We start from the raw sequence: 25,848 nt of genomic DNA on the forward strand, positions 1-25,848 counted from the left end.
TCTTATCTCTGTCTATCGCCCTCCTTTTCTTATCTCTGTCTATCGCCCTCCTTTTCTTGTCTATCGCCCTCCTTTTCTTATCTCTGTCTATCGCCCTCCTTTTCTTATCTCTGTCTATCGCCCTCCTTTTCTTATCTCTGTCTATCGCCCTCCTTTTCTTATCTCTGTCTATCGTTCTCCTTTTCTTACCTCTGTCTATCGCCCTCCTTTTCTTACCTCTGTCTATCGCCCTCCTTTTCTTACCTCTGTCTATCGCCCTCCTTTTCTTATCTCTGTCTATCGCCCTCCTTTTCTTATCTCTGTCTATCGCCCTCCTTTTCTTGTCTATCGCCCTCCTTTTCTTACCTCTGTCTATCGCCCTCCTTTTCTTATCTCTGTCTATCGCCCTCCTTTTCTTATCTCTGTCTATCGCCCTCATTTTCTTATCTCTGTCTATCGCCCTCCTTTTCTTATCTCTGTCTATCGCCCTCATTTTCTTATCTCTGTCTATCGCCCTCATTTTCTTATCTCTGTCTATCGCCCTCCTTTTCTTATCTCTGTCTATCGCCCTCCTTTTCTTATCTCTGTCTATCGCCCTCCTTTTCTTACCTCTGTCTATCGCCCTCCTTTTCTTGTCTATCGCCCTCCCTTTCTTATCTCTGTCTATCGCCCTCCTTTTCTTATCTCTGTCTATCGCCCTCCTTTTCTTGTCTATCGCCCTCCTTTTCTTCTGTCTATCGTCCTCCTTTTTTTATCTGTCTATTGCCCTCTTTTTCTTATCTATCACCCTCCTTTTCTTATCTGTCTATCGCCCTCCTTTTCTTATCTCTGTCTATCGCCCTCCTTTTCTTATCTCTGTCTATCGCCCTCCTTTTCTTATCTCTGTCTATCGCCCTCCTTTTCTTATCTCTGTCTATCGCCCTCCTTTTCTTGTCTATCGCCCTCCTTTTCTTATCTCTGTCTATCGCCCTCCTTTTCTTATCTCTGTCTATCGTTCTCCTTTTCTTACCTCTGTCTATCGCCCTCCTTTTCTTACCTCTGTCTATCGCCCTCCTTTTCTTATCTCTGTCTATCGCCCTCCTTTTCTTATCTCTGTCTATCGCCCTCCTTTTCTTATCTCTGTCTATCGCCCTCCTTTTCTTGTCTATCGGCCTCCTTTTCTTACCTCTGTCTATCGCCCTCCTTTTCTTACCTCTGTCTATCGCCCTCCTTTTCTTATCTCTGTCTATCGCCCTCATTTTCTTATCTCTGTCTATCGCCCTTCTTTTCTTATCTATGTCTATCGCCCTCCTTTCCTTGGTTTGGTTCTTTGAGATAGCCAGAGAGACACCTTCAGGAGCTCTACTACCACCATGCAAATCTTCACAGCAAAGATCCAATTTTGATAATCTAACTCTTCTCTGCTTTCGGACCCATTGCATATGGTTGACTTAACAATGTGGGGTGCTATGATATGGCGAGAGCCACTTCATTGGTGGATGATTGGCAGACAGAGGCAGACACAGCCCACCACAATGTGCAGATAGGAAGGTTGGACTTTGAGAAAGAAAGTGAATTAAAGTGAGGAGTTGTTATCAGGCTGAAGCAGAAGTTGAGAGGATCGAAAGCAATTCAGCCTGTGGAATGCCCTAGCCCAGATATGGTTTTGATAGGTGCTGCTGGCTTTCGGAAATATCAAAAAAGATCAAGTCCCGTCACTCAACCCTGAATCTATTTATGTTTCTCTATTAACCAGCAGTCGAGCTGCTCTCATAACATCTTAAAAAACGAATTTATCTTTCAGAATACATTTCATTGGCTTTGAAGTGGTGAAGCAAATATATTATGTTGGTATCTATGGGGAGATGAATTGATATGGGAATGGGCTGATTATGGAGATGAGCTGGTTTTATTCAGCGGTGAAGTACTCGTCGTTGAAGTGTGTGTGCGTGTTTGTTTTGTGTGTGTGTTCCAATCCCCTGCAGCCTCTGATTTGAGATCAGCTTTGATTAGTGTTGGTGTGAGGATGATTGGTGCCTCTGTCCTGTGGTCCTTGAGCAGACTTCCTGCTGGGACACTCTTCCCTCATCTGCCCTTCGTCTGTCCCCCCCACGCACACACACACACACACACACACATTCCCCCTCACCCCCCTAACCCTTCTCCCACTCACTTTCCCTGGCCAAGGACACTTGTCCCTCCTGGGCCCTCCAAGATCCAAGGTCGCTCCTATCAGTCCAGCCAGTCAAGTTTCAAGTTTTAATGTCACGTGCACAGTGTAATACCTTTCTTGGAAGATCGAAACCAAACAATGCAGTAATCAATATCAATGTAGTACTAAACATAACACAAGGTAGAACAAAAACACACAATAAATACAACATAAAAAATGAGAACTATATAAACGGTCAGTCAGTTCCAGTACCATATTTATGATGTGCAGGGATACTGGAGTGATAGAGGTAGATTAGTACAGTACCAGTCAAAAGTTTGGACACACCTACTCATTCCATGGTTTTCTTTATTTTTGCTATTTTCTACATTGAAGAATAACTATGAAAGATTAAATAACACACAACCATGTGGTAACCAAAAAAGTGTTAAACAAATATATATATTTGTTTTAGATTCTTCAAAGTAGCCACCCTTTGCCTTGATGACAGCTTTGCACATTATAGGCATTATCTCAACCAGCTTCATGAGGTCACCTGGAATGCATTTCAATTAACAGGTGTGCATTGTTAAAAGTTAATTATTAGAATTTCTTTCCTTCTGAATGCGTTTGAGCCAATCAGTTGTGTTGTGACATGGTAGGGGTGGTATACAGAGGATAACCCTATTTGGTAAAAGTAAAAGTCCATATTATGGCAAGAATAGCTCAAGTAAGCAAGAGAAACGACAGTCCATCATGACTTTAAGACATTAAGGTCAGTCAATCCGGAAAATTTCAAGAACATTGAAAGTTTCTTCAAGTGGAGTCGCAAAAACCATCAAGCGCTATGATGAAACTGGCTCTCATGAGGACCGCCACAGGAAAGGAAGACCCAGAGTTACCTCTGCTGCAGAGGACAAGTTAATTAGAGTAACCAGCCTCAGAAATTGCAGCCCAAATAAATGCTTCAGAGTTCAAGTAACAGACACATCTCAACATCAACTTTTCAGAGGAGACTTTGTGAATCAGGCCTTCATGGTCGAATTGCTGCAGAGACTTGAAGAAATGTGAAGAAACACACGCAATGGACATTAGACCAGTTGAAATCTGTATTTTGGTCTGATGAGTCCAAATTTGAGATTTTTGGTGGTGACACTGTCCGTGATTTATTTAGAATTCTTGGCACACTTAACCAGCATGAATACAACAGTATTCTGCAGCGATACGCCATCCCATCTGGTTTGTGCTTAGTCAGATTATCATTTGTTTTTCAACAGGACAATGACCCAACCTACCTCCAGGCTGTGTAAGGGCTATTTGACCAAGAAGGAGAGTGATGGAGTACTACATCAGATGACCTGGTCTCCACAATCACCCAATTACAACCCAAGATGGTTTGGGGAGAGTTTGATCGCAGAGTGAAGGAAAATCAGCCAAAAAGTGCTCAGCATATGTGGGAACTCCTTCAAGACTGAGAGAATGCCAAGAGTGATCAAAGCTGTCATCAAGGCAAAGGGTGGCTACTTTGAAGAATCTCAAATATTAAATATATTTTGATTTGTTTAACACTTTTTTGGTTTCAACATGAATGAGTTATTTCATAGTTTTGATGTCTTCACTATTATATTCTACAATGTAGAAAACAGTAAAAAATCAAGAAAAACCCTTGATTGAGTAAGTGTCTCCAAACTTCTGACTGGTACTGTGTATCATCATTACCAAGTGCCTCTCACATTGTAACCTCCTCAAAAAGTTCTACATCTGCACCATCAAGAGCATCTTCACTGGCTGCATCCCCACTTGGTATGGCAACTGCTCAGCATCCGATCGCAAGGCGCTAGAGGTTAGTGCGTACAGCCCAGGACATCACTGGGACCAAGCTCTCTGTCATCCAGGACCTCTATACCAGGCAGTGTCACAGGAAGGCGCTAAAAATTGTCAGACTACAGCCACCCAAGTCACAGTCTCATCTCTCTGCTACTGCAAGGCAAGTGCTACCGGAGCCCCAAGTCTGGGACCAAAAAGCTCCTGAACAGCTTCTACCCCAAAGCCATAAGACTGCTGAACAGTTAATCAAATGACTCCCTGGACTTTCTGCTTTTCACCCCCCTACCTACATGAACATAGTACTTCAATCAATCACCTAATAAAACCTACATGTACATATTACCTCAATCAATCACCTAATTAAACCTACATGTACATATTACCTCAATCAATCACCTAATCAAACCTACATGTACATATTACCTCAATCAATCACCTAATTAAACCTACATGAACATAGTACTTCAGTCAATCACCTAATCAAACCTACATGTACATATTACCTCAATCAATCACCTAATCAAACCTACATGTACATATTACCTCAATCAATCACCTAATCAAACCTACATGAACATAGTACTTCAATCAATCACCTAATCAAACCTACATGTACATATTACCTCAATCAATCACCTAATCAAACCTACATGTACATATTACCTCAATCAATCACCTAATCAAACCTACATGAACATAGTACTTCAATCAATCACCTAATCAAACCTACATGTACATTACCTCAATCAATCACCCCAACTACCTCGTCCCCCAGTACACTGACTCAGGACCGGTACTCATTGTATACAGTATAGCCTGTATATAGCCTTGTTATTGTTATTTTATCATGTTACTATTTTATTTTTTATTTATTTGCTAATTTTCTTACTTTTTAACCGCATTGTTGGGAAAGGGTTCACAGTAAAGTAAGTAAGTAAGGATTTCACGGTAAAGTCTGCAATTTTTGTATTTGGCGCCTGTGACATTTGATTGGATAACAAAATAGAACTTGTTCTAGAACAGTCACTTCAGTCATTGCATAGTTCCGACTGATAACTAGGACTGGCACATAGTTGAGGGAGTGTACTTCTGACCCATATACAGTATTAAAGTAATGTGATTGGTCATTGGGAATTTATGTTTGACGCATTATAATGCATTTAATCAATGCTTCAGAGCTTTGGTAGCATCCCAAATGCCACCCTATTCCCTGTGTAGTGCACTACTTTTGACCACAGCTCTGAGCCCTGGTCCAAATAACTGCACTACATAGGGAATAGGGTGCCATTTGGGATGCTGACTTTGTAATTTCCTTCTATTAATATATTGTCACGTGTTCAATGCAATTACATTCTTGGAAAGTCAATTCAATTAATTTTTATCAGGACTTTAAAATGTACTCATCCTATTTATGTTCCTTTGGTATTAATTATGCCATTTTATAACGATGTGTGTCATCACGTCAGCAAATAAAAACAGATTTAATTAATTGAGCGTTGCATGACCTTTATTCCAAGTCACAAATGGAAGTCAATATTCAATATAATAAAGTTGTGAAAAGTTTTATTTCACATGGATGAGCTTTTTGTTATTAGCATGTAATACTTGCATCTTCAATTTCATTTACACACCAGGACAACAGAGCCACTGCAGTGTTTGTGTGTGTGTGTGTGTGTGTGTGTGCGTGTGTGTGCGTGTGTGTGTGTGCGTGTGTGTGTGTGTGTGTGTGTGTGTGTGTGCGCACGCGTGCATTTAGTTTGTGCGTGCCTGTGTGCGGGCGGGCTTTTCTGTGTCATCAAAGCATTCTTTTTTTTTGCAAAGCCCTCATGCGTTTGGCTCTGCTCATATAAATGAATGTATATCCTCATATTATCATGCTTATCCATTTATCATAATCTTCCTCAGAAAGCGACAGTCAGAGCTGACGTCAACGTGTCTCTGAGAAACGCTTGTTGTTGCTGTTCACCTCAAGTTAAAACTTGTCTGAAAGTATTCAGTCATGTGATGGAGAGGCTTGTGAGAGTAATATTCCACTGCCTCCAGCGTAATTTGGCGGGAAATCAGAGCTGCTGACTGAGGTCTGGGATTGGCACCAGCACAAAAACATTTGTGAGGGGCGGTAGGGTATTGTGTGTGTGTACGTGTGTGTGTGCATGAGCGTTCTTTTTATTTAGGGTTTCTTGCCTGCTGCTTTTGAGTCGAGAAAGGTCTGATTCCTATTTAGATATGTTTTGCCTTCCAGAACTATAAACAGACTCATTTATTTTAGAAAATGCTTTCCAGTTCTTCGCGGTGCCAAACTTTTTGTAGCTGATGTGAAGTGTACCACAGCGAATGTGTGTGCATCCATGCGTGCATCCGTGTGTGTGCACTCACTGATGTGTCGGTGAGCTGGCGACCTGCAACACTCTGCCTTCCCCTTCCTGGTCAGCTTTCTTTTGTCGTTGTTTTGTGCGACACTAAATCACTACAGTGGTCATAACAGCTTACCAAGCCAGCCTCATCAAGGTGCTTTACAAGCCAAACTTGACAAAAGTCTGCCAAAAGCAACCAGCTCCACAGCCGGCCCGCTCATTAGGCAGGATTATGCGGCCACCTATGGCGGCAGATTGACGACGGCGGCCTTTTCTGAGCTCAACTGAACAAGACACACCTCCAACAGCAACACATAACACCTCTCCGGGGTGCTTCTGTCCAAATAATGATCTAACATAAATCATATAGAAGATATAGCATCTGGTGGAAAGAGTATGTGGCCTTCTCTGTAGCCTACAGCCTGGAGATCAAATGTAATGACAATGTAATGAGACTTTTTACATCTTGCAGGTTTCTCTGATCAAATAGCCTCACCTAAATGGCACCCAATCAAACAGAAAAATGCGCTGACATGTTGACAAACAACATCTTCTTTAAACAGGACAGGTCAAAGTGAAATGGACAATCAGGATACTCCCAACTGCTGTCCACGCGTTTCATCCCGTGGGCTAAATTGTCATGATCAGTGGTTTCAACTTTTTATCCATACATTTTTTGATGAGCTGATCATAGTGAAAAAATAACATTTTGCTGCATTTCCCGCTATGTAAACACATTGCAAATAGGCTCAGGATACCTCCTCCTGATGAAGTTAGGTAGCTGATATTCAGAGCTTAAATAGCCCAAATTGATTAGCCACAGGAATCAGGACTAATAAAGCCAACTCAATGGCCTGTTTTTACAAACAAAGCTGGGCCTACCGCATGGATGGACATTCATAAAATTCCATTGCAGTCCGACATGGTAGGCTACTCTCCAGTAAGCACGGACCGACGCCAACGTCTTTTGGACATCTTTGTACGGTCCGTACCGCCCATCTTTTTTATTGGTGTTTTACAAACTCTAGGCCTAGATGGGCATTCCTAAAATGACATTTCAGCTGACACTGTAGGCCAGGGGTAGGCAACTCCAGTCCTCTGGGGACTGATTGGTGTCACACTTTTCCCCCAGCCCCAGCTAACACACCTGACACCAATAATCAACTAATCATGATGTTAAGTTTAGAAAGCAATTAGTTTCATCGGCTGTGTTGACTAGGAATGGGGGAAAAGTGTGACACCGCTTCGGCCCCTGAGGACTAGAGTTGCCCATCCCTGCTGTAGGCAGTAAGCACGGACTGACACTGACTCCTTTTGGACATCTTTTTTTGGTCCTGTCCGGACCAGCCTTGATTTTTTTGTGGGGTGGGCATTCTATGTTTTGTTTTCTATGTTTCTTTATTTCTATGTTTTGGCCGGGTATGGTTCTCAGTCAAGGACAGCTGTCTATCTCTGTCTCTGATTGGGAATCATACTTAGGTAGCCCTTTTTCCCTCCTTTCAGTGTGGGTAGTTATCTTAGTTAGTGGCACTATAGCCCTGTGAGCTTCACGCTTGTTTTCTTCGTTTGTTGTTTTGTTGCCGTCATTTTCTAAAATAAAAGGAACATGTACGCTTACCACGCTGCACTTTGGTCCACTTCTTTTGACGGCCGTGACAGTAGGCCTTGAAATACATACATACATTGACATATTTATGTCGAATAGCCTATCAGAAGCTTCTAAAGCCATGACATACATTTCTGGAATTTCCCAAGCTGTTTAAAGGCACAGTCAACTTAGTGTTAAACTTCTGACCGACTGGAATTGTGATACAGTGAATTATAAGTGAAATAATCTGTCTGTAAACAATTGTTGGAAAAATGACTTGTGTCATCCACAAAGTAGATGTCCTAACCGACTTGCCAAAGCTATAGTTTGTTGAAAAGAAATTTGTGGACTGGTTGAAAAATGAGTTTGAATGACGCCAACCTAAGTGTATGTAAACTTCCACCTTCAACTGTACCTATTTTCAACTTTCTTTCAGAACTGAATATTAACCTTATTTCAACACCTAGAAAATACTACTTTTCACATTTCATTCAGAACCTAAATTGAACCTAGCTTAAATATCTGGAAAAATATGTATTTTTGACATATTTTCAATGTAATTTTGCTTACTTGGGACTATTCTTGTAGGGACAGCCATTTTTTGGCCTCGCCTATGGCGGCAGAACGGCCAGGACCTGCCCTGACCAGCACACTTTTAGAGTTAAGGCAGCCTTCATATTATGCTAACAATATGTTTTCTACATCTCACCTGTTCTGCTCTGTGCTACGTTTTACTTGCCTGTCCCATCCATATTGTACTATTTTTAAACTGCAGTATTTAAAATAGGCATGCCCACAGAATGGGACGTGCTGCTTATGTAAATTCATGAAGTGGAACATACAGCCTTAGGATGCTACTCTACCCTCTCTCCCCAATTGTTTCATTTCATTTATTGAAATGAAGATATTTCTATTTCCAACTTTCACTTTCTTTAGTTTCTGCGTGTCTCAGCAGAGTCCAGTGTCCCTGGAGGCAGAACATAAAAAATATATGTAAAACATTTCCTTCTCTTGACCACATGAAAGCCTTTCGGAAACACTACTCTTTCTCTCAATTATGTAAATATCATTTGGAAGAAGAAACTGCTACACTGGCCTATTCTATTCAAACGACCTGAGTGACGCATTGTGGGTAATCGCTAGGCTATACCCCACACCCTCTGTAAGCTGAGTCATGTTGAGTAAGCACAAAATGATAAAAAAAATATATGTATTTTGAAAGGGAGAGAATCAAGGAAGCTGAACTTAACTAAGATCATTTTTTTGTTAACGTGTGCCCCATTGAACATTAAATTCAGTTTGGATTGTACACCAACTGTGTCCGTGTACAAAGCATCGGACAAAGCTTTGGCCTCTCTACCTTTTGAAGGCTATGAGGAGCTTCACTTACTGGTCAAGACCAGTCAGGTCCACTGGGAAGCACTGGGCCATCATCTGATAATGGGAGGATTCAGATGCCCTCTGCATTATAGATGAGCTACAGTACAGCAAGTGTGCGTCCCAAATAGCACCCTATTCTACATACAGTGCACTATAAAGGGAATAGGATGCCATTTTGAATGCAGCCCCACCACATCAGGGTAGAATGGGAGACCTAGCTACTCTGCTCCTATCATGTGGCTTCATGTCATACATGAAGAAATAGAGGACAGGATACCTGCTGAAGAAGCCCTGTTCCTTCCACCATGTTGCTGTGTATTACAGATACTGAACAGAATACATTTGAGCTTACATTGAAGAGGGGAGCTAATGGAAAAGGGCCCTTTACATAACATGACATGAACTGTCCCTTTCTGCATACCAATGACTGTCCAGACATGTCCAGATGGGATTCAGCACGAGATCGTTGATGTGAGTTGACATTGTGAAGGAGGTGGCTGGGCTAACAGAAGAACCACGGCCCTGTAGACAAGAGGAGAGCAGGCTTGATCAATATGGCTTCAGAGAGAGATCAATCAGTCTGAATCTGCCTGGCACAGTAAACTATGGTTTTATTAGCATTGAGCTGACCGTCCATCCGTTGCGGATGGGGATGGGGACACAGTCTTACGACACTAATGCATTTAGATGCGTTCCCCAAAGAAAAGGGGGGGGGGGGGGATATAGAGAGATGGAGGTAGAGAAAGAAAGAGAAAGAAAAGAGAGAGGTAGATTTGCGTCTGACCTTTCCCTTAACGCTGTAATGTAATGTTATGGGGAGGGATTGAGGCCCCATTAGATGATGACATGGGGATCATGACAACCACTTAGCGTGATGTCATAGTAGATCAGAATGATTCATGTTGGAGGATAACAGGAAGAGAAGGGAGGGAGTGTTGCATGATGGGAGATGACTCTTTATTATGAACTGGGTAAATGTGGGAAAGTAGATAGTGGAACTACAGAAACACAACTCTGCACCTCCTGCAGGGCCATTCAACCGCAGCTGGTACCAGCAGACTAACTAATTTAGGACCAGCGACGGAAACTCAATTGATCCAATTCAGAGAATAATTTATTGAATCAGGTGGTTTAGTGGTGTAGCTGAGTGCAATGGCGGACTGTATGGGTAACGTGTTATATTAGCTCTCAGTTCAGCTCATTTCAGTTCAACTCTGTTCCGTATGAACTCAAAAGGGGTTATTCTATTAATTCTTTACCATGATCACTTTGAACACACGCGCGCACACACAAATTTGTATTTTATTTTTAAGACATGTACACAACTTTTCATACCACCTGAACACTGTTTATTTCCCTTAAACTCGCTTTATGACCACTTTTACCCAGCTATAGTCACATACAGTACAATGTTTACAATCAATACAGACAGGGGGAATGGCCATCTCCTGGAAACACGGGCAGTGGTATTGAATGCAGCAGAGGTAGAAAGGGAGAGAGGGAACACCTAGGAGGATAAGGCTTGAGGCAGATGAAGGGATGAGGGGAAGCTAATGAGACGGAGGTAGCCACTGGAGACTTAGGTTGGTAGGTGTGTTGGTTGTTTGGCCCAAAGGTGGGTAGAATGCTGCAGTTTAAAGACTGTAATTACTAACAGCATCATGGGTAAAGTTGACTGGATGATGGCCACATGAACAGGCTAAGGGCTAACCGTAAAACCATACATGAACAGGCTAAGGGCTAACCGTAAAACTATACATGAACAGGCTAAGGGCTAACCGTAAAACCATACATGAACAGGCTAAGGGCTAACCGTAAAACCATACATAAACAGGCTAAGGGCTAACCGTAAAACCATACATGTACAGGCTAAGGGCTAACCGTAAAACCATACATGTACAGGCTAAGGGCTAACCGTAAAACCATACATGTACAGGCTAAGGGCTAACCGTAAAACCATACATGTACAGGCTAAGGGCTAACCGTAAAACCATACATAAACAGGCTAAGGGCTAACCGTAAAACCATACATGTACAAGCTAAGGGCTAACCGTAAAACCATACATGAACAGGCTAAGGGCTAACCGTAAAACCATACATGAACAGGCTAAGGGCTAACCGTAAAACCATACATGAACAGGCTAAGGGCTAACCGTAAAACCATACATGTACAGACAAGGACGTTAGAGTAACACGCTGCCTTGTCATCAAGGGGCAACTTTTCCCTGTCTGTGCATGTGTGTTCCGTCTGTCATCCGGTGGGAATTTGGTGAACTCCCGACGAAGCTCTCTGTGGGCGAATCAGTAGCCTTCCTTCACAGCCGGATAATCCAGTCTGGAAATGAGTAGATTAAGAGAGATTAAGAGATGGTGAGAGCTGCTGGTAATACCACTAAAAAGCACACTGGTTTACTCACTCACTCAAACTCCCCCTCACACATACACATACAAACACACTTGTGCACAGACTCCTTTATGCAGGCACGTACACACACACACACACACACACACACACACACACACACACACGCAGACAGACAGACACACTCACATGCACCTCCCCCCAGACTAGCTACTGTACATATGAAGCCTGTTTAATCAATTCTCAGTCTCTCTGTCCTCTATGACGCCTGTCCGTACGTTATTCATTAGCTCTGAGAAGTCGGCCCTTTTCTCAGCCTGTGACTGTGTTTTTATAAGCCTACCAGACCGCACTCTCACCAGATTGAAAAACAAGAGAGTGAAACCAATACAATACGTCCTCTGTTGTACCATTGAAACCTTCTTGAGACCAATTCATCCTGGACCAGGCTTTATTAGAAAGGATTGTAATTGCGTTAACCCCTTCCTTTGCGCGCCGCCGCCAATCATTCCATTTGCTGTGCGCTTATCAAGCCGAGGCTAGATAAAGTCCTCAGCTCCCAACTTCATTAAACTTCATTTATATTAAACAGACCAGCCATGATAAGTCTCTTCCCCCGCCTGACCCAGCCGTCACCATATAGACCCGGCACGGCTGTGCTACCCCAGCAGACTACAGAGCTGACCCAACGGCACTGGTCTGGTCCTATAGACAGCACGGGTCTTTCTTCCTCTGCAATCCTCTCACATTTGTTTCTCTATTTGTTTTCTTGAAGAATCTCCTCTTCTCTGGTTTCTGTTGCTTTTGGCCCGTGGTCAGTTTTGTGTCATGATACATCCATATTTGCAGGTCTGGGGTCAGTTCAGAGCTTGGTTCCTCTCTATTTTGTGCTCTCCTGCTGTCTCTCTTTCTCTCTCTCTTGCTTCTCTCTCTCTTTTGCTTCTCTCTCACTCACTCGCCTCACTCTCTCGCTTCACTCTCTCGCTTCACTTTCTCTCTCTGCTTGGAATGAATCTGTAACAGATTTGTTGGAGGGCCAACTCGTACTGTATTCCCTGGGCATAAAGAATCAACTCTGTGTGTGTTTGCGCATGCGTGTGTGTGTGTTGGTGAAACAGGGCCCGGCTGTTGTCTTTGGAACAGGCTCTGTTCTCTAACCAGTCGCACGTGGTTCCCTCACAGGTGACTGCCAAACAATGCTACAGTATTTTCTCCCTCTCTTTTTTTCTCCTTCTCTCTTTCTCTCATATGTTTGTGGGAAATTATATTTTATTCTCTGGGGCCATAATGCATCACAGAACATTCCCACCATAGCCTGTACAGTTTTACACTGTTTGTGTTCTAAATGACACCCTATTCCCTACATAGTGCACCACTTTTGACCAGAGCCCCATGGGTCCTGATCAACAGTAACACACTATACATGGAAAAGGGAGCCATTTGGGACACAGCCTGTTGACAAGGACAGAATGGTTGTAGGGGAGAGTGGGGTAAGTTGCGCCAAAGGCATAAGTTGAGGCTCCCTTTTTTTTTTAGGAAACCATACACAAAAAGTATAATTTGACCACATATTTAGGAAGAGGTCATCATTCCATGGAGTCTGTGAAGGAAGAAACCACATGGAAAAAGTGGTAAGCAAGTTAGGTCCAAAAAACGGATTTTCACCAAGTCAAATGAATCTATTACGTTAGAGGTTTCACGATGCTAAGTAGATCGTTTTAAGATTGTTCTATACATCAGTTTATACTCAATTTACCCCATACCCTGCCAAGAGACCACTTGTTTAGACAAGCTATGTTTTCAAAACTGTAATGTTTGCACGAATTAGGATTATTTCCAGGGATGTACAACACTCCGAAATATATATAGATATCTTTGTTAGAAAGAATACTATTTTTCCATTGATGAGTGATGCTGAATATATAACGTTTCTCAACTTACCCCACTCCCCCCTAACATTGATGACTGGAAACACAAGACTCATGAAGTCTAGTGTTTCTTATTAGGTCCAAGCTAAAACCCTACAATGTCATTTCTTAACTGTCACTCAGTAATAGGGTTGTGTTAAAAGTGACACGTGTATCGAGTGGCCGGTTCGCCCAACAATCAATCTCGCAATACATTGACCACCGAGCAAAAGTAGTTTGCCATTAAATGAGGCCCACTGGATGAGGCAGCTGTGTTTACAGCTATGGGAAATCTATGCTGCTTCATCTGACTGGGAGCACTGCCTTGTCTGTTGACTGGAAGATGAAACCGCCTTTGGTACTGGTTCCTACATGCAAACCCGTGAAAGATTGTATTGTATGTTTGAAGTGGCCGTGGACAGACTGAACCTTGTTTGAGACTTGAGACTTGGTTTTGCATCAAGGGCTTGACGTTCTTCTCTCTTTCCCCTCCACTTAGTGACCTCTCTTCTTTCTCTGTCCCTCTTTAGGAGGTTCCAGGAAGCTTGCGGGTGGAGGAGCAGCCTCTGACAGACCCTCTGGACGACCATGAGCGTCACATCTCCCACTCCATGTTCGGGACCAGAGAGTCCATGGACGACCAGCCCTCCATGCCGCCACGCAATGTCATGATGGGACCGCGCATGATGGGTGAGTCACCTGAACTCCTGGTGGTATTCGCAGAAATGCGTTGGTATAAACTACATGTTTTAATGTTTGTCTTTGAAGCAAACTGCCGTTGGCCGAATGTCTTCTATGATAACATTCTAATTATTGCACCTTGATTGAAAGTGAGGTCGCGAGAGACACGGCATTTATTTTTCTCTGAGTTAGCTGACCTCACACCTCTTCCATCTCCCTCATCCCTCCCGTCCACAGCCCTCCATCACCCCCTGATTATAATCAGGGGGGTTAATGTCATTTTTGGTTCATCACCCCTTCACTCTCAACCTGCACGATTGCACTCAGGTCAATTCCCATTCCGTTCCAGGTCCAGTTTAGCTCCAGTTCTGCTAGTCAATTCAGGCCTTAACCAGTCACCTCCTGTCATCTCTGTATCGACCTCACTGCCATGGAGCCACGTTTTGACACAGCTGGAGGAGCCTGACACCCCCACCTGACCCCACCTCTTCACACTCCACACTACACCCCCACTACCCACCATTACCCCCTCTCTCTTCCTTCTCTCCCATTTCCTGTCCTCCCCTCTGAGTTAGCCCTAGCTACTCCAGCCTCTCCTCTCTTCCGCTCTCTTCCTCTGCTCTCTCCTCCTCTCTTCCTCTCCTCTCTCTCTGCTCTCTTTCTCTAATCTCTCCCCCTCTCTTCCTTACTTCTCACCCTCTCTTCCTCAACCTCTCCTCTCTTTCCCTCTCTTCCTTTGCTCTCTCCCCCTCTCTTCCTCTCCTCTTTCCCCCTCCTCCCTCTCCCCTTCTCTTCCTCTCCTCCTTACTTCTCACCCTCTCTTCCTCTACCTCTCTTCTCTTTCCCTCTCTTTCTTTGCTCTCTCCCCCTCTCTTCCTCTCCTCTTTCCCCCCCCTCCCTCTCCCCTTCTCTTCCTCTCCTCTCTCCCCCGCTCTTCCTCTCCTCACTCCCCCTGTCTACCTCTCCTCTTTTCCCCTCTATTTCTCTCCTCTCTCCCTCTATTCCTCTCCTCTCTTCCTTTTTCTTCCTCTCCTCTTTTCCCCTTTCTCAATATCCCCTATCTTTCATCCCTTCTTCTCTGAGTAGACCTAGCTTTTTCAGCTCCCTCATCTCCATATTGTCAATAGTAGCAGTGCTTTCTCATCTCCAAATTGTCTATAGTAGCAGTGCTCTCTCATCTCCATGTTGTCTACAGTAGCAGTGCTCTCTCATCTATATGTTGTCTACAGTAGCAGTGCTCTCTCATCTCCATGTTGTCTACAGTAGCAGTACTCTCATCTCCATGTTGTCTACAGTAGCAGTGCTCTCTTATCTCCATGTTGTCTACAGTAGCAGTGCTCTCTCATCTCCATGGTGTCTACAGTAGCAGTGCTCTCTCATCTCCATATTGTCTATAGTAGCAGTGCTCTCATCTCCATATTGTCTATAGTAGCAGTGCTCTCTCATCTCCATGTTGTCTACAGTAGCAGTGCTCTCTCATCTCCATGTTGTCTACAGTAGCATTGCTCTCTCATCTCCATGTTGTCTACAGTAGCAGTGCTCTCTCATCTCCATGTTGTCTACAGTAGCAGTGCTCTCTCATATCTATGTTGTCTACAGTAGCAGTGCTCTCATCTCCATGTTGTCTATAGTAGCAGTGCTCGCTCATCTCCATGTTGTCTACAGTAGCAGTGCTCGCTCATCTCCATGTTGTCTACCGTAGCAGTGCTCTCTCATCTCCATGTTGTCTACAGTAGCAGTGCTCTCTCATCTCCATGTTGTCTACAGTAGCAGTGCTCTCTCATCTCCATGTTGTCTACAGTAGCAGTGCTCTCTCATCTCCATATCTCCATATTGTCTACAGTAGCAGTGCTCTCATCTCCATGTTGTCTACAGTAGCAGTGCTCGCTCATCTCCATGTTGTCTACCGTAGCAGTGCTCTCTCATCTCCATGTTGTCTACAGTAGCAGTGCTCTCTCATCTCCATGTTGTCTACAGTAGCAGTGCTCTCTCATCTCCATGTTGTCTACAGTAGCAGTGCTCTCTCATCTCCATATCTCCATATTGTCTACAGTAGCAGTGCTCTCATCTCCATGTTGTCTACAGTAGCAGTGCTCTCTCATCTCCATGTTGTCTACAGTAGCAGTGCTCTCTCATCTCCATGTTGTCTACAGTAGCAGTGCTCTCTCATCTCCATATCTCCATATTGTCTACAGTAGCAGTGCTCTCATCTCCATGTTGTCTACAGTAGCATTGCTCTCTCATCTCCATGTTGTCTACAGTAGCAGTGCTCTCATCTCCATGTTGTCTATAGTAGCAGTGCTCGCTCATCTCCATGTTGTCTACAGTAGCAGTGCTCGCTCATCTCCATGTTGTCTACAGTAGCAGTGCTCTCTCATCTCCATGTTGTCTATAGTAGCAGTGCTCTCTCATCTCCATATCTCCATATTGTCTACAGTAGCAGTGCTCTCATCTCCATGTTGTCTACAGTAGCATTGCTCTCTCATCTCCATGTTGTCTACAGTAGCATTGCTCTCTTATCTCCATGTTGTCTACAGTAGCAGTGCTCTCTCATCTCCATGTTATCTAGTAGTAGCAGTGCCACTCTGCCAATGAACTCCTTCTCGCTGGAGATCAGAGAAGGTGTCAAAGCCATCTGATGGCTAATTAAACCTCTAGCTCAATAGGCCCTGCTCCTCTCTTCCCCTCTGCTCTTATGTCTCTCATTCCTCCCTCTTTTCCTCTCTCCCACTCATTTCTCCCCTCCTCCTACGCTGACTTTGGTTGCCACAGATGCCTTATTATGAGACAGGCACTGACACAGCCTTTCAGAATGCCACTGTGATCACAAACAGTTTCTAGAACTAAACAATGGTTGTGGAATTCTAAAAACTTCTACCGTGCCAAAAACTTCAAGAGCAGCTTTCCCTCCTGTGAGTGTGAGTGAGAGTGTGGCAAATGAGGGAAGTTGAAAAGTTAGTGGAAGTTAGAGGGGGTGATTTGGGGCCGATGTTACTGGCAAGCTGGCTTGACAAACCTTCAGATCTCCATCTCGACTAATTTCTCAGGGAGAGAGTGCCAGATACTTCTCTCTCTTCTCTCTCTGTTTGTTTCCAGACAGTTTTTCTATTGTAGTGTTCATGCATCGACCGGCGTGTTTTGTCGGTGAATTACGGCTACAGTCATTGTAGAAAAACACCTTCAGAATAAAAAAGCTTAATGATGCAGATGATTGTTAGGCACCTCTTGCTGCCAGTCAGAAAGACAGACCTCTTGCTAATGTGACTGGTGTTTACTTCTTCGACTTGGATTGAAACTGAAATCAATAACGACGAGTGTTTGAATCTCTGTGTGTCAGACAGCAGGGTCATGTTCAATAGGCACCAAAAGGAAGAAAATGGACTAAAACAAGGAGGGACTATCTGGACTTGTCCAATCAGGAACGCAAATGTTCCTTTTCCGTACACAACGTTTTACGCTGTGTGTCCTAATGAACACGACCCAGGTATTTCTCACACTGACCGCTGAGGACATTTTAAACATGTTCTCACACAGATATAGAGGTGACCGTGTATTGTAGAACAGTTATCTCAGTCCCATGTTATGTTAGCATGGGAGGAGACCTATTGCCTGGTCTGTCTCGTATGACAGTCATGAAAGAGGACAGATGCTGAGAACCTACACAGCAAGGTCACCTCCTCAGTATGAATATAGCTACTGGTGTGTGATTAACAGCATGATGACTGGTCTCTAGAGCCTGGAATGAAAGCATGGCTTCACTATTAAGTCCGTAAACAGACATACAGTACCAGTCGAAAGTTTGGACACAGCTACTCATTCAAGGGTTTTTCTTTAGCTTTACTATTTTCTACAGTGTAAAATAATAGTGAAGACATCACAACGATGACATAACACGTATGGAATCATGTAGTAACCAAGTATATTTGAGATTCTTCAAAGTAGCCACCCCCTATATACACTGAACAAAAAATATCTGCATCTGTTGGTCACAGAAAGTTGGAGCGTGAATCAGAATACCGGTCAGCATCTGGTTTGACCACCATTTGCCTCATGCAGCGCAACACATCTTCACATAGAGTTGATCATGCTGTTGATTGTGGCCTGTGGAATGTTGTCCCACTCCTTTCAATGGCTGTGTGAAATTGCAGGTCATGGAAGAACTGGGACCTTTTCAGCTTTCAGGAATTGTGTTCAGGTCCTTGTGACATGGGGCCGTGCATTATCATGCTGAAACATGATGTGATGGCGGCAGATTAACGCCACGACAATGGGCTTCAGGATCTCGTCAAGGTATCTGTGTGCATTCAAATTGCAGTCAATAAAATGCAATTGCATTGTCTGTACGGGCACCTTGTTCACAACGTTGACATCAGCAAACTGTTCACTCACATGACGCCATACACGCTGTCTGCCATCTGCCTGGTACAGTTAATCCAATGATTCGTCCATGAAGAGCACACTTCTCCAGCGTGCAAGTGGCCGTCAAAGGTGAGCATTTGCCCACTGTAGTCGGTTACAACTCAGAACTGCAGTCAGGACCAGACCTTGGTGAGGACGACGAGCACGCAGATGAGCTTCCCCGAGACAGTTTCTGACAGCAGAAATTCTTCAGTTGTGCAAACCCACAGTTTCATCAGCTGACCAGCTGACCAGATCCCGCAGGTGAAGAAGCCGGATATGGAGGTCCTGGGCTGGCGTGGTTACGCATGGTCTACGGTTGTGAGGCCGGTTGGATGTACTGCCAAATTCTCTAAAAAAATGTTGGAGGTGGCTTATGGTAGAGAAATTAACATTCAATCCTCTGGTAACAGCTCCGGTGCACATTCCTTCAGTCAGCATGCCAATTGCACGCTCCCTCAAAACTCGAGATATCTGTGGCATTCTGTTGTGTGACAAAACTGCACATTTTAGAGTGGCCTTTTATTATCCCCAGCGCAAGGTGCACCTGTGTAATGCTCATGCTGTTTAATTACTTTTTTGATATGCAACACCTGTCCAGGTGGATGGATCATCTTGGCAAAGGAGAAATGCTCACTAACAGGGATGTAAACAAATGTGTGCACAGCATTTGAGAGAAATAAGCTTCTTGTGCGAATGGAACATTTCTGGGATCTTTTAATTCAGCTCATGAAACATGGGACAAACACTTCAATTTTTTTGTTGATATTTTTGTTCAGTGTACATACAGTTGAAGTCGGAAGTTTACATACACTTAGGTTGGAGTCATTAAAATTCACTTTTCAACCACTCCATGAATTTCTTGTTAACAAACAATAGTTTTGGCAAGTCGGTTAGGACATCTACTTTGTGCATGACACAAGTAATTTTTCCTAAAATTGTTTTAAAGACAGATTATTTGACTTATAATTCACTGTATCACAATTCTAGCAGGTCAGAAGTTTGAATACACTAATTTGACTGTGCCTTTAAAAAGCATGGAAAATTCCAGAAAAGAATGTCATGGCTTTAGAAGCTGTACCTGTGGATGTATTTCAAGGCCTACCTTCAAACTCTGTGCCCCTTTGCTTGACATCAGGTGAAAATCAAAGGAAATCAGCCAAGACCTCCGAAAAAAATTGGATACCTCCACAAGTCTGGTTCATTCTTGGGAGCAATTTCCAAACGCCTGAAGGTACTACGTTCATCTGTACAAACAATAGTACGCAACTATAAATGCAGCCATCATACAGCTCGGAAGGAGACGCGTTCTGTCTCCTAGAGATGAACGTACTTTGGTGTGAAAAGTGCAAATCAATCCCAGGACAACAGCAAAGGCTTTTGTGAATATGCTGGAGGAAACGGGTACAAAAGTATCTATATCCACAGTAAAACATGTCCTATATCGACATAACCTGAAAGACCGCTCAGCAAGGAAGAAGCCACTGCTCCACTGCTCCAAAACTGCACACGGGGACAAAGATCATATTTTTTTGGAGAAATGTCCTCTGGTCTGATGAAACAAAAATAGAACTGTTTGGCCATAATGACCATCGTTATGTTTGGAGGAAAAAGGGGGATTCTTGCAAGCCGAAGAACAACATCCCAACCGTGAAGCACGGGGGTGGCAGCATCATGTTGTGGGGGTGCTTTGCTGCAGGAGTGACTGGTGCACTTCACAAAATAGATGGCATCATGAGAAGGAAAAGTATATGGATATATTGAAGCAACATCTCAAGACATCAGTCAGGAAGTTAAGGCTTGGTCGCAAATAGGTCTTCCAAATGGACAATGACCCCAAGTATACTTCCAAAGGTATGGTTTAAGGACAACAAAGTCAAGGTATTGGAGTGGCCATCACAAAGCCCTGACCTCAATCCTAAATACATTTTGTGGGCGGAACTGATAAAAGAGTGTGTGAGCGAGGAGGCCTACAAACCTGAATCAGTTACACCAGCTCTGTCAGGAGGAATGGGCCAAAATTCACCCAACGTATTGTGGGAAGCTTGTGGAAGGCTACCCGAAACGTTTGACCCAAGTTAAACAATTTAAAGGCAATGCTACCAAATACTAATTGAGTGTATGTAAACTTCTGACCCACTGGGAATGTGATGAAAGAAACAAAAGCTGAAATGAATAATTCTCTCTACTCTTATTCTGACATTTCACATTCTTAAAATAAAGTGGTGATCCTAACTGACCTAAAACAGGGGATATTTACGAGGATTAAATGTCAGGAATTGTGAAAAACTGAGTTTAAATATATTTGGCTAATGTAAACTTCCGACTTCAACTGTACATACGTAAACTTTCTTTAATAGTGGAATAAACGCATGTATTGACACACGCACGGACGTATGCACACACACACTGTTCCATAAAATAATTACTGCAGGAAGGGATATAAAGTTAACTGGGTGAGGTCCAGAAATGGAAACAACCATTTTCATTAAACAAATCAAATGATTTGTGACAAACCTCTCCTATTCCAGTCTCAAAAGTACCTCAGAGGAGAGCCCTGTAACTGAATCAGCCCTCTAAGTTAGTGCGTACTTAGGCAATGACTGCACTACTGCTTCTCTCGGTGTATGTTATTCTCCCTACTACAGATGAACCACACTGATAAATGGGAATGCAATTGTTCTTCTTCGATATCAAGAACTGACTTTGATTGTAATTTATTACAGACGGCAGCAAATCAATAGAGCAAATGAATGCAAACAGGTCATGTATTTCTGCCAGCCATGATATGACAGTTAACTGCTCCACCTGTATTTAAACTGGGCTTTCTCCCCACACAGAAACATAATGTCAAATCAAATCAAATTGTGTTTGTCACATGCACCGAACACAACAGGTTTTGACCTTACCGTGAAATGCTAACTTACAAGCAAGTAACACAATAAAATCACAATAATGAGGATATATACAGGGGGTACCGGTACAGTGTCAGTGTGAAGGGATACAGGTTAGTTGAGGCAATTTATACATGTAGGAAGGGATAAAGTGACTATGCATAGATAATAAACACTAAGTTTATTGTGTCAATGCAAATGGCGACCATTTGATTAATTGTTCAGCAGTCTGATGGCTTGGGGGTAAAAGCTGTTAAGGAGCCTTTTGGACCAGGACTTGGCACTCCTGTACCACTTGCCGTGTGGTAGCAGAGAGAACAGTCTATGACTTCCTCTGACAGCACCTAGTATATACAGTGCCTTGCGAAAGTATTCGCCCCCCTTGAACTTTGCGATCTTTTGCCACATTTCAGGCTTCAAACATAAAGATATAAAACTGTATTTTTTTGTGAAGAATCAACAACAAGTGGGACACAATCATGAAGTGGAACGACATTTATTGGATATTTCAAACTTTTTTAACAACTCAAAAACTGAAAAATTGGGCGTGCAAAATGATTCAGCCCCCTTAAGTTAATACTTTGTAGCGCCACCTTTTGCTGCGATTACAGCTGTAAGTCGCTTGGGGTATGTCTCTATCAGTTTTGCACATCGAGAGACTGAAATTTTTTCCCATTCATCCTTGCAAAACAGCTCGAGCTCAGTGAGGTTGGATGGAGAGCATTTGTGAACAGCAGTTTTCAGTTCTTTCCACAGATTCTGGATTGGATTCAGGTCTGGACTTTGACTTGGCCATTCTAACACCTGGATATGCTTATTTTTGAACCATTCCATTGTAGATTTTGCTTTATGTTTTGGATCATTGTCTTGTTGGAAGACAAATCTCCGTCCCAGTCTCAGGTCTTTTGCAGACTACATCAGGTTTTCTTCCAGAATGGTCCTGTATTTGGCTCCATCCATTTTCCCATCAATTTTAACCATCTTCCCTGTCCCTGCTGAAGAAAAGCAGGCCCAAACCATGCTGCTGCCACCACCATGTTTGACAGTGGGGATGGTGTGTTCAGCTGTGTTGCTTTTACGCCAAACATAACGTTTTGCATTGTTGCCAAAAAGTTCAATTTTGGTTTCATCTGACCAGAGCACCTTCTTCCACATGTTTGGTGTGTCTCCCAGGTGGCTTGTGGCAAACTTAAACGACACTTTTTATGGATATCTTTAAGAAATGGCTTTCTTCTTGCCACTCTTCCATAAAGGCCAGATTTGTACAATATACGACTGATTGTTGTCCTATGGACAGAGTCTCCCACCTCAGCTGTAGATCTCTGCAGTTCATCCAGAGTGATCATGGGCCTCTTGGCTGCATCTCTGATCAGTCTTCTCCTTGTATGAGCTGAACGTTTAGAGGGACGGCCAGGTCTTGGTAGATTTGCAGTGGTCTGATACTCCTTCCATTTCAATATTATCACTTGCACAGTGCTCCTTGGGATGTTTAAAGCTTGGGAAATCTTTTTGTATCCAAATCCGGCTTTAAACTTCTTCACAACAGTATCTCGGACATGCCTGGTGTGTTCCTTGTTCTTCATGATGCTCTCTGCGCTTTTAACGGACCTCTGAGACTATCACAGTGCAGGTGCATTTATACGGAGACTTGATTACACACAGGTGGATTGTATTTATCATCATTAGTCATTTAGGTCAACATTGGATCATTCAGAGATCCTCACTGAACTTCTGGAGAGAGTTTGCTGCACTGAAAGTAAAGGGGCTGAATAATTTTGCACGCACAATATTTAAGTTTTTGAGTTGTTAAAAAAGTTTGAAATATCCAATAAATGTCGTTCCACTTCATGATCGTGTCCCACTTGTTGTTGATTCTTCACAAAAAAATACAGTTTTATATCTTTATGTTTGAAGCCTGAAATGTGTCAAAAGGTCGCAAAGTTCAAGGGGGCCGAATACTTTCGCAAGGCACTGTAAATCCTGGATGGCAGGAAGGTTGACCCCAGTGATGTACTGGGCTGTACGCACTACCCTCTGTATCGCCTTATGCTGAGAAGTTGCTAAACCAGGCAGTGATGCAAATGGTCAGGATACTCTCGATGGTGCAGCTGTAGTACTTTTTGAGGCTCCTGGAACCCGTGCCAAATCCTTTCAGCCTCCTGAGAGGGAAAATGCGTTGTCATGCCATCTTCACAACGTTCTTGGTGTGTTTAGACCATGATAGCTTGTTGGTGGGAATTTGAAACTCTCAACCCACTCCACTACAGCCCCATCGATGTGAATGGTGGCATGTTTGGCCCTCTTTTTCCTGTAGTCCACGATCATCTCCTTTGTCTTGCTCACATTGAGGGAGGGGTTGTTGTCCTGGCACCACACTGCCAAGTCTCTGACCTCCTCCACATCGTTGTCGGTGATTATGTCTACCACTGTTGTGTCATCATCAAACTTAAACTTGCTGTTGAAGTAGTGCTTGGCCACGCAGTCATGGGTGAACAGGGAGTACAGGAGGAAACTAAGCACACACCTCTGAGGGGCCCCCATGTTGAGGGTCAACATGGCAGATGTGGTGTTGACTACCCTTACCACCTGGGGGCGGCCCGTCAGGAAGTCCAGGTTCCAGTTGCAGAGGGAGGTGTTTAGTCCCAGGGTCGTTAGCTTAGTGATGAGCTTTGTGGGCACTATGGTGTTGAACGCTGAGCTGTAGTCAATGAACAGCATTCTCACATAGGTGTTCCTTTTGTCCAGGTGGGAAAGGTTAGTGTGGGATGCGATTGAGATTGCGTCATCTGTGGATCTGGATCTGGTGGTATGCAAATTGGAGTGGGTTTAGAGTTTCTGGGATGATGGTGTTGATGTGAGCCATGACCAGCCTTTCAAAGCACTTCATGGCTACCGACAATATATTTGTATTTTTGATTTAACATTTATTTAGGTATTCCAGACTCTGTCAGGGAGAGGTTAAAAATGTCAGTGAAGACACTTGCCAGTTGGTCCGCACATTCTCTGAGTACGTGTTCTGGTATTCCACCCGGCCTTGTGAATGTCGACCTGTTTAAAGGTCTTGCTCAAATTACCAGCAGCATACCACCCTGCATCCCACTGTTGGCTTGCTTCTGAAGCTAAGCAGGGTTGGTCCTGGTTGGTCCCTAGATGGGACGCCAGATGCTTCAGGAAGTGGTGTTGGAGGGCCAGTAGGAGGCACTCTTTCCTCTGGTCTAAGAAACATTCTGAATACCCTAGGGAAGTGATTGGGGACATTGCACTGTGTAGGGTGCCGTCTTTTGGATGGGACGTTAAACGGGTGTCCTGACTCTCTGTGGTCACTAAAGATCCCATGGCACTTATCGTAGGAGTAAGGGTGTTAACCCCGGTGTCCTGGCTAAATTCCTATTCTGGCCATCATACCATCACGGTCACCAAATCATCCCCAGCTTACAATTGGCTCCTTCCTCTCCACTGTAACTATTCCCCAGGTCATTTCTGTAAATGAGAATGTGTTCTCAGTAAACTTTCCTGGTAAAATAAGGGTAAAATAAAATAAACATCGTCTATAGGAAGTGTTATCACACAGTCGTCCGGAACAGCTGGTGCTCTCATGCATGATTCAGTGTTGCTTGCCTCGAAGCGAGCATAAAATGCATTTAGCCTGTCTGGTAGGCTCACTTCACTGGGCAGCTCGTGGCTGGGTTTCCCTTTGGAGTCCATAATAGTTTGCAAGCCCTGCCACATCCAACGAGTGTCAGAGCCGGTATAGTAGGATTTAATCTTAGTCCTGTATTGATGCTTTGACTGTTTGATGGTTTGTCTGATTGCGTAGTGAGATTTCTAATAAGTGTCCAGATTAGTGTCCCGCTCCTTGTAAGTGGCAGCTCTAGCCTTTAGCTCGGTGCGTATCTTACCTGCAATCCATGGCTTCTGATGGTGATATGTACGTACGGTCACAGATGTATTCGATGCACTTATTGATGATGTCGGTTGATATACTCCTGAATGCCATTGAATGAATCCCGGAACATATTCCAGTCTGTGCTAGCAAAACAGTCCTGTAGTGTAGCATCCGCGTCATCTGACCACTTCCATATTGAAGTCACTGGTACTTCCTGCTTTAGTGTTTACTCGTAAGCAGGAATCAGGAGGATATAATTATGGTTAGATTTTCCAAATGGAAGGCGATGGAGAGCTTTGTACGCATCTCTGTGTGTGGAGTAAAGGTGATGTAGGTTTTTTTTCTTTTTCTGGTTGTACATGAAATGCTGGTAAAAAAATGCTAAACGGATATATGTATGCCTGCATTAAAGTCCCCGGCCACAAGGAGTGACCATTTTGTTGATTTTTATACAGCTCGTT

At 43.5% G+C, this 25,848-nt stretch overlaps 1 protein-coding gene across 5 annotated transcripts in view; it reads left to right on the forward strand.

The window, feature by feature from the left end:
• The window catches only part of LOC139420411 (partitioning defective 3 homolog), a 546,201-nt gene that overhangs the window by 307,197 nt on the left and 213,156 nt on the right, over positions 1-25,848 (forward strand). For all 5 annotated transcript variants that reach the window (XM_071170491.1, XM_071170488.1, XM_071170486.1 and 2 more), the window contains one exon: positions 14,059-14,218. In XM_071170491.1, the coding sequence (XP_071026592.1) occupies positions 14,059-14,218 (160 nt within the window). The remainder of the gene's footprint in view (positions 1-14,058; positions 14,219-25,848) is intronic.

Source organism: Oncorhynchus clarkii, chromosome 11, assembly GCF_045791955.1.
Source record: "Oncorhynchus clarkii lewisi isolate Uvic-CL-2024 chromosome 11, UVic_Ocla_1.0, whole genome shotgun sequence".
NCBI classification, from domain to species: Eukaryota; Metazoa; Chordata; class Actinopteri; order Salmoniformes; family Salmonidae; genus Oncorhynchus; species Oncorhynchus clarkii.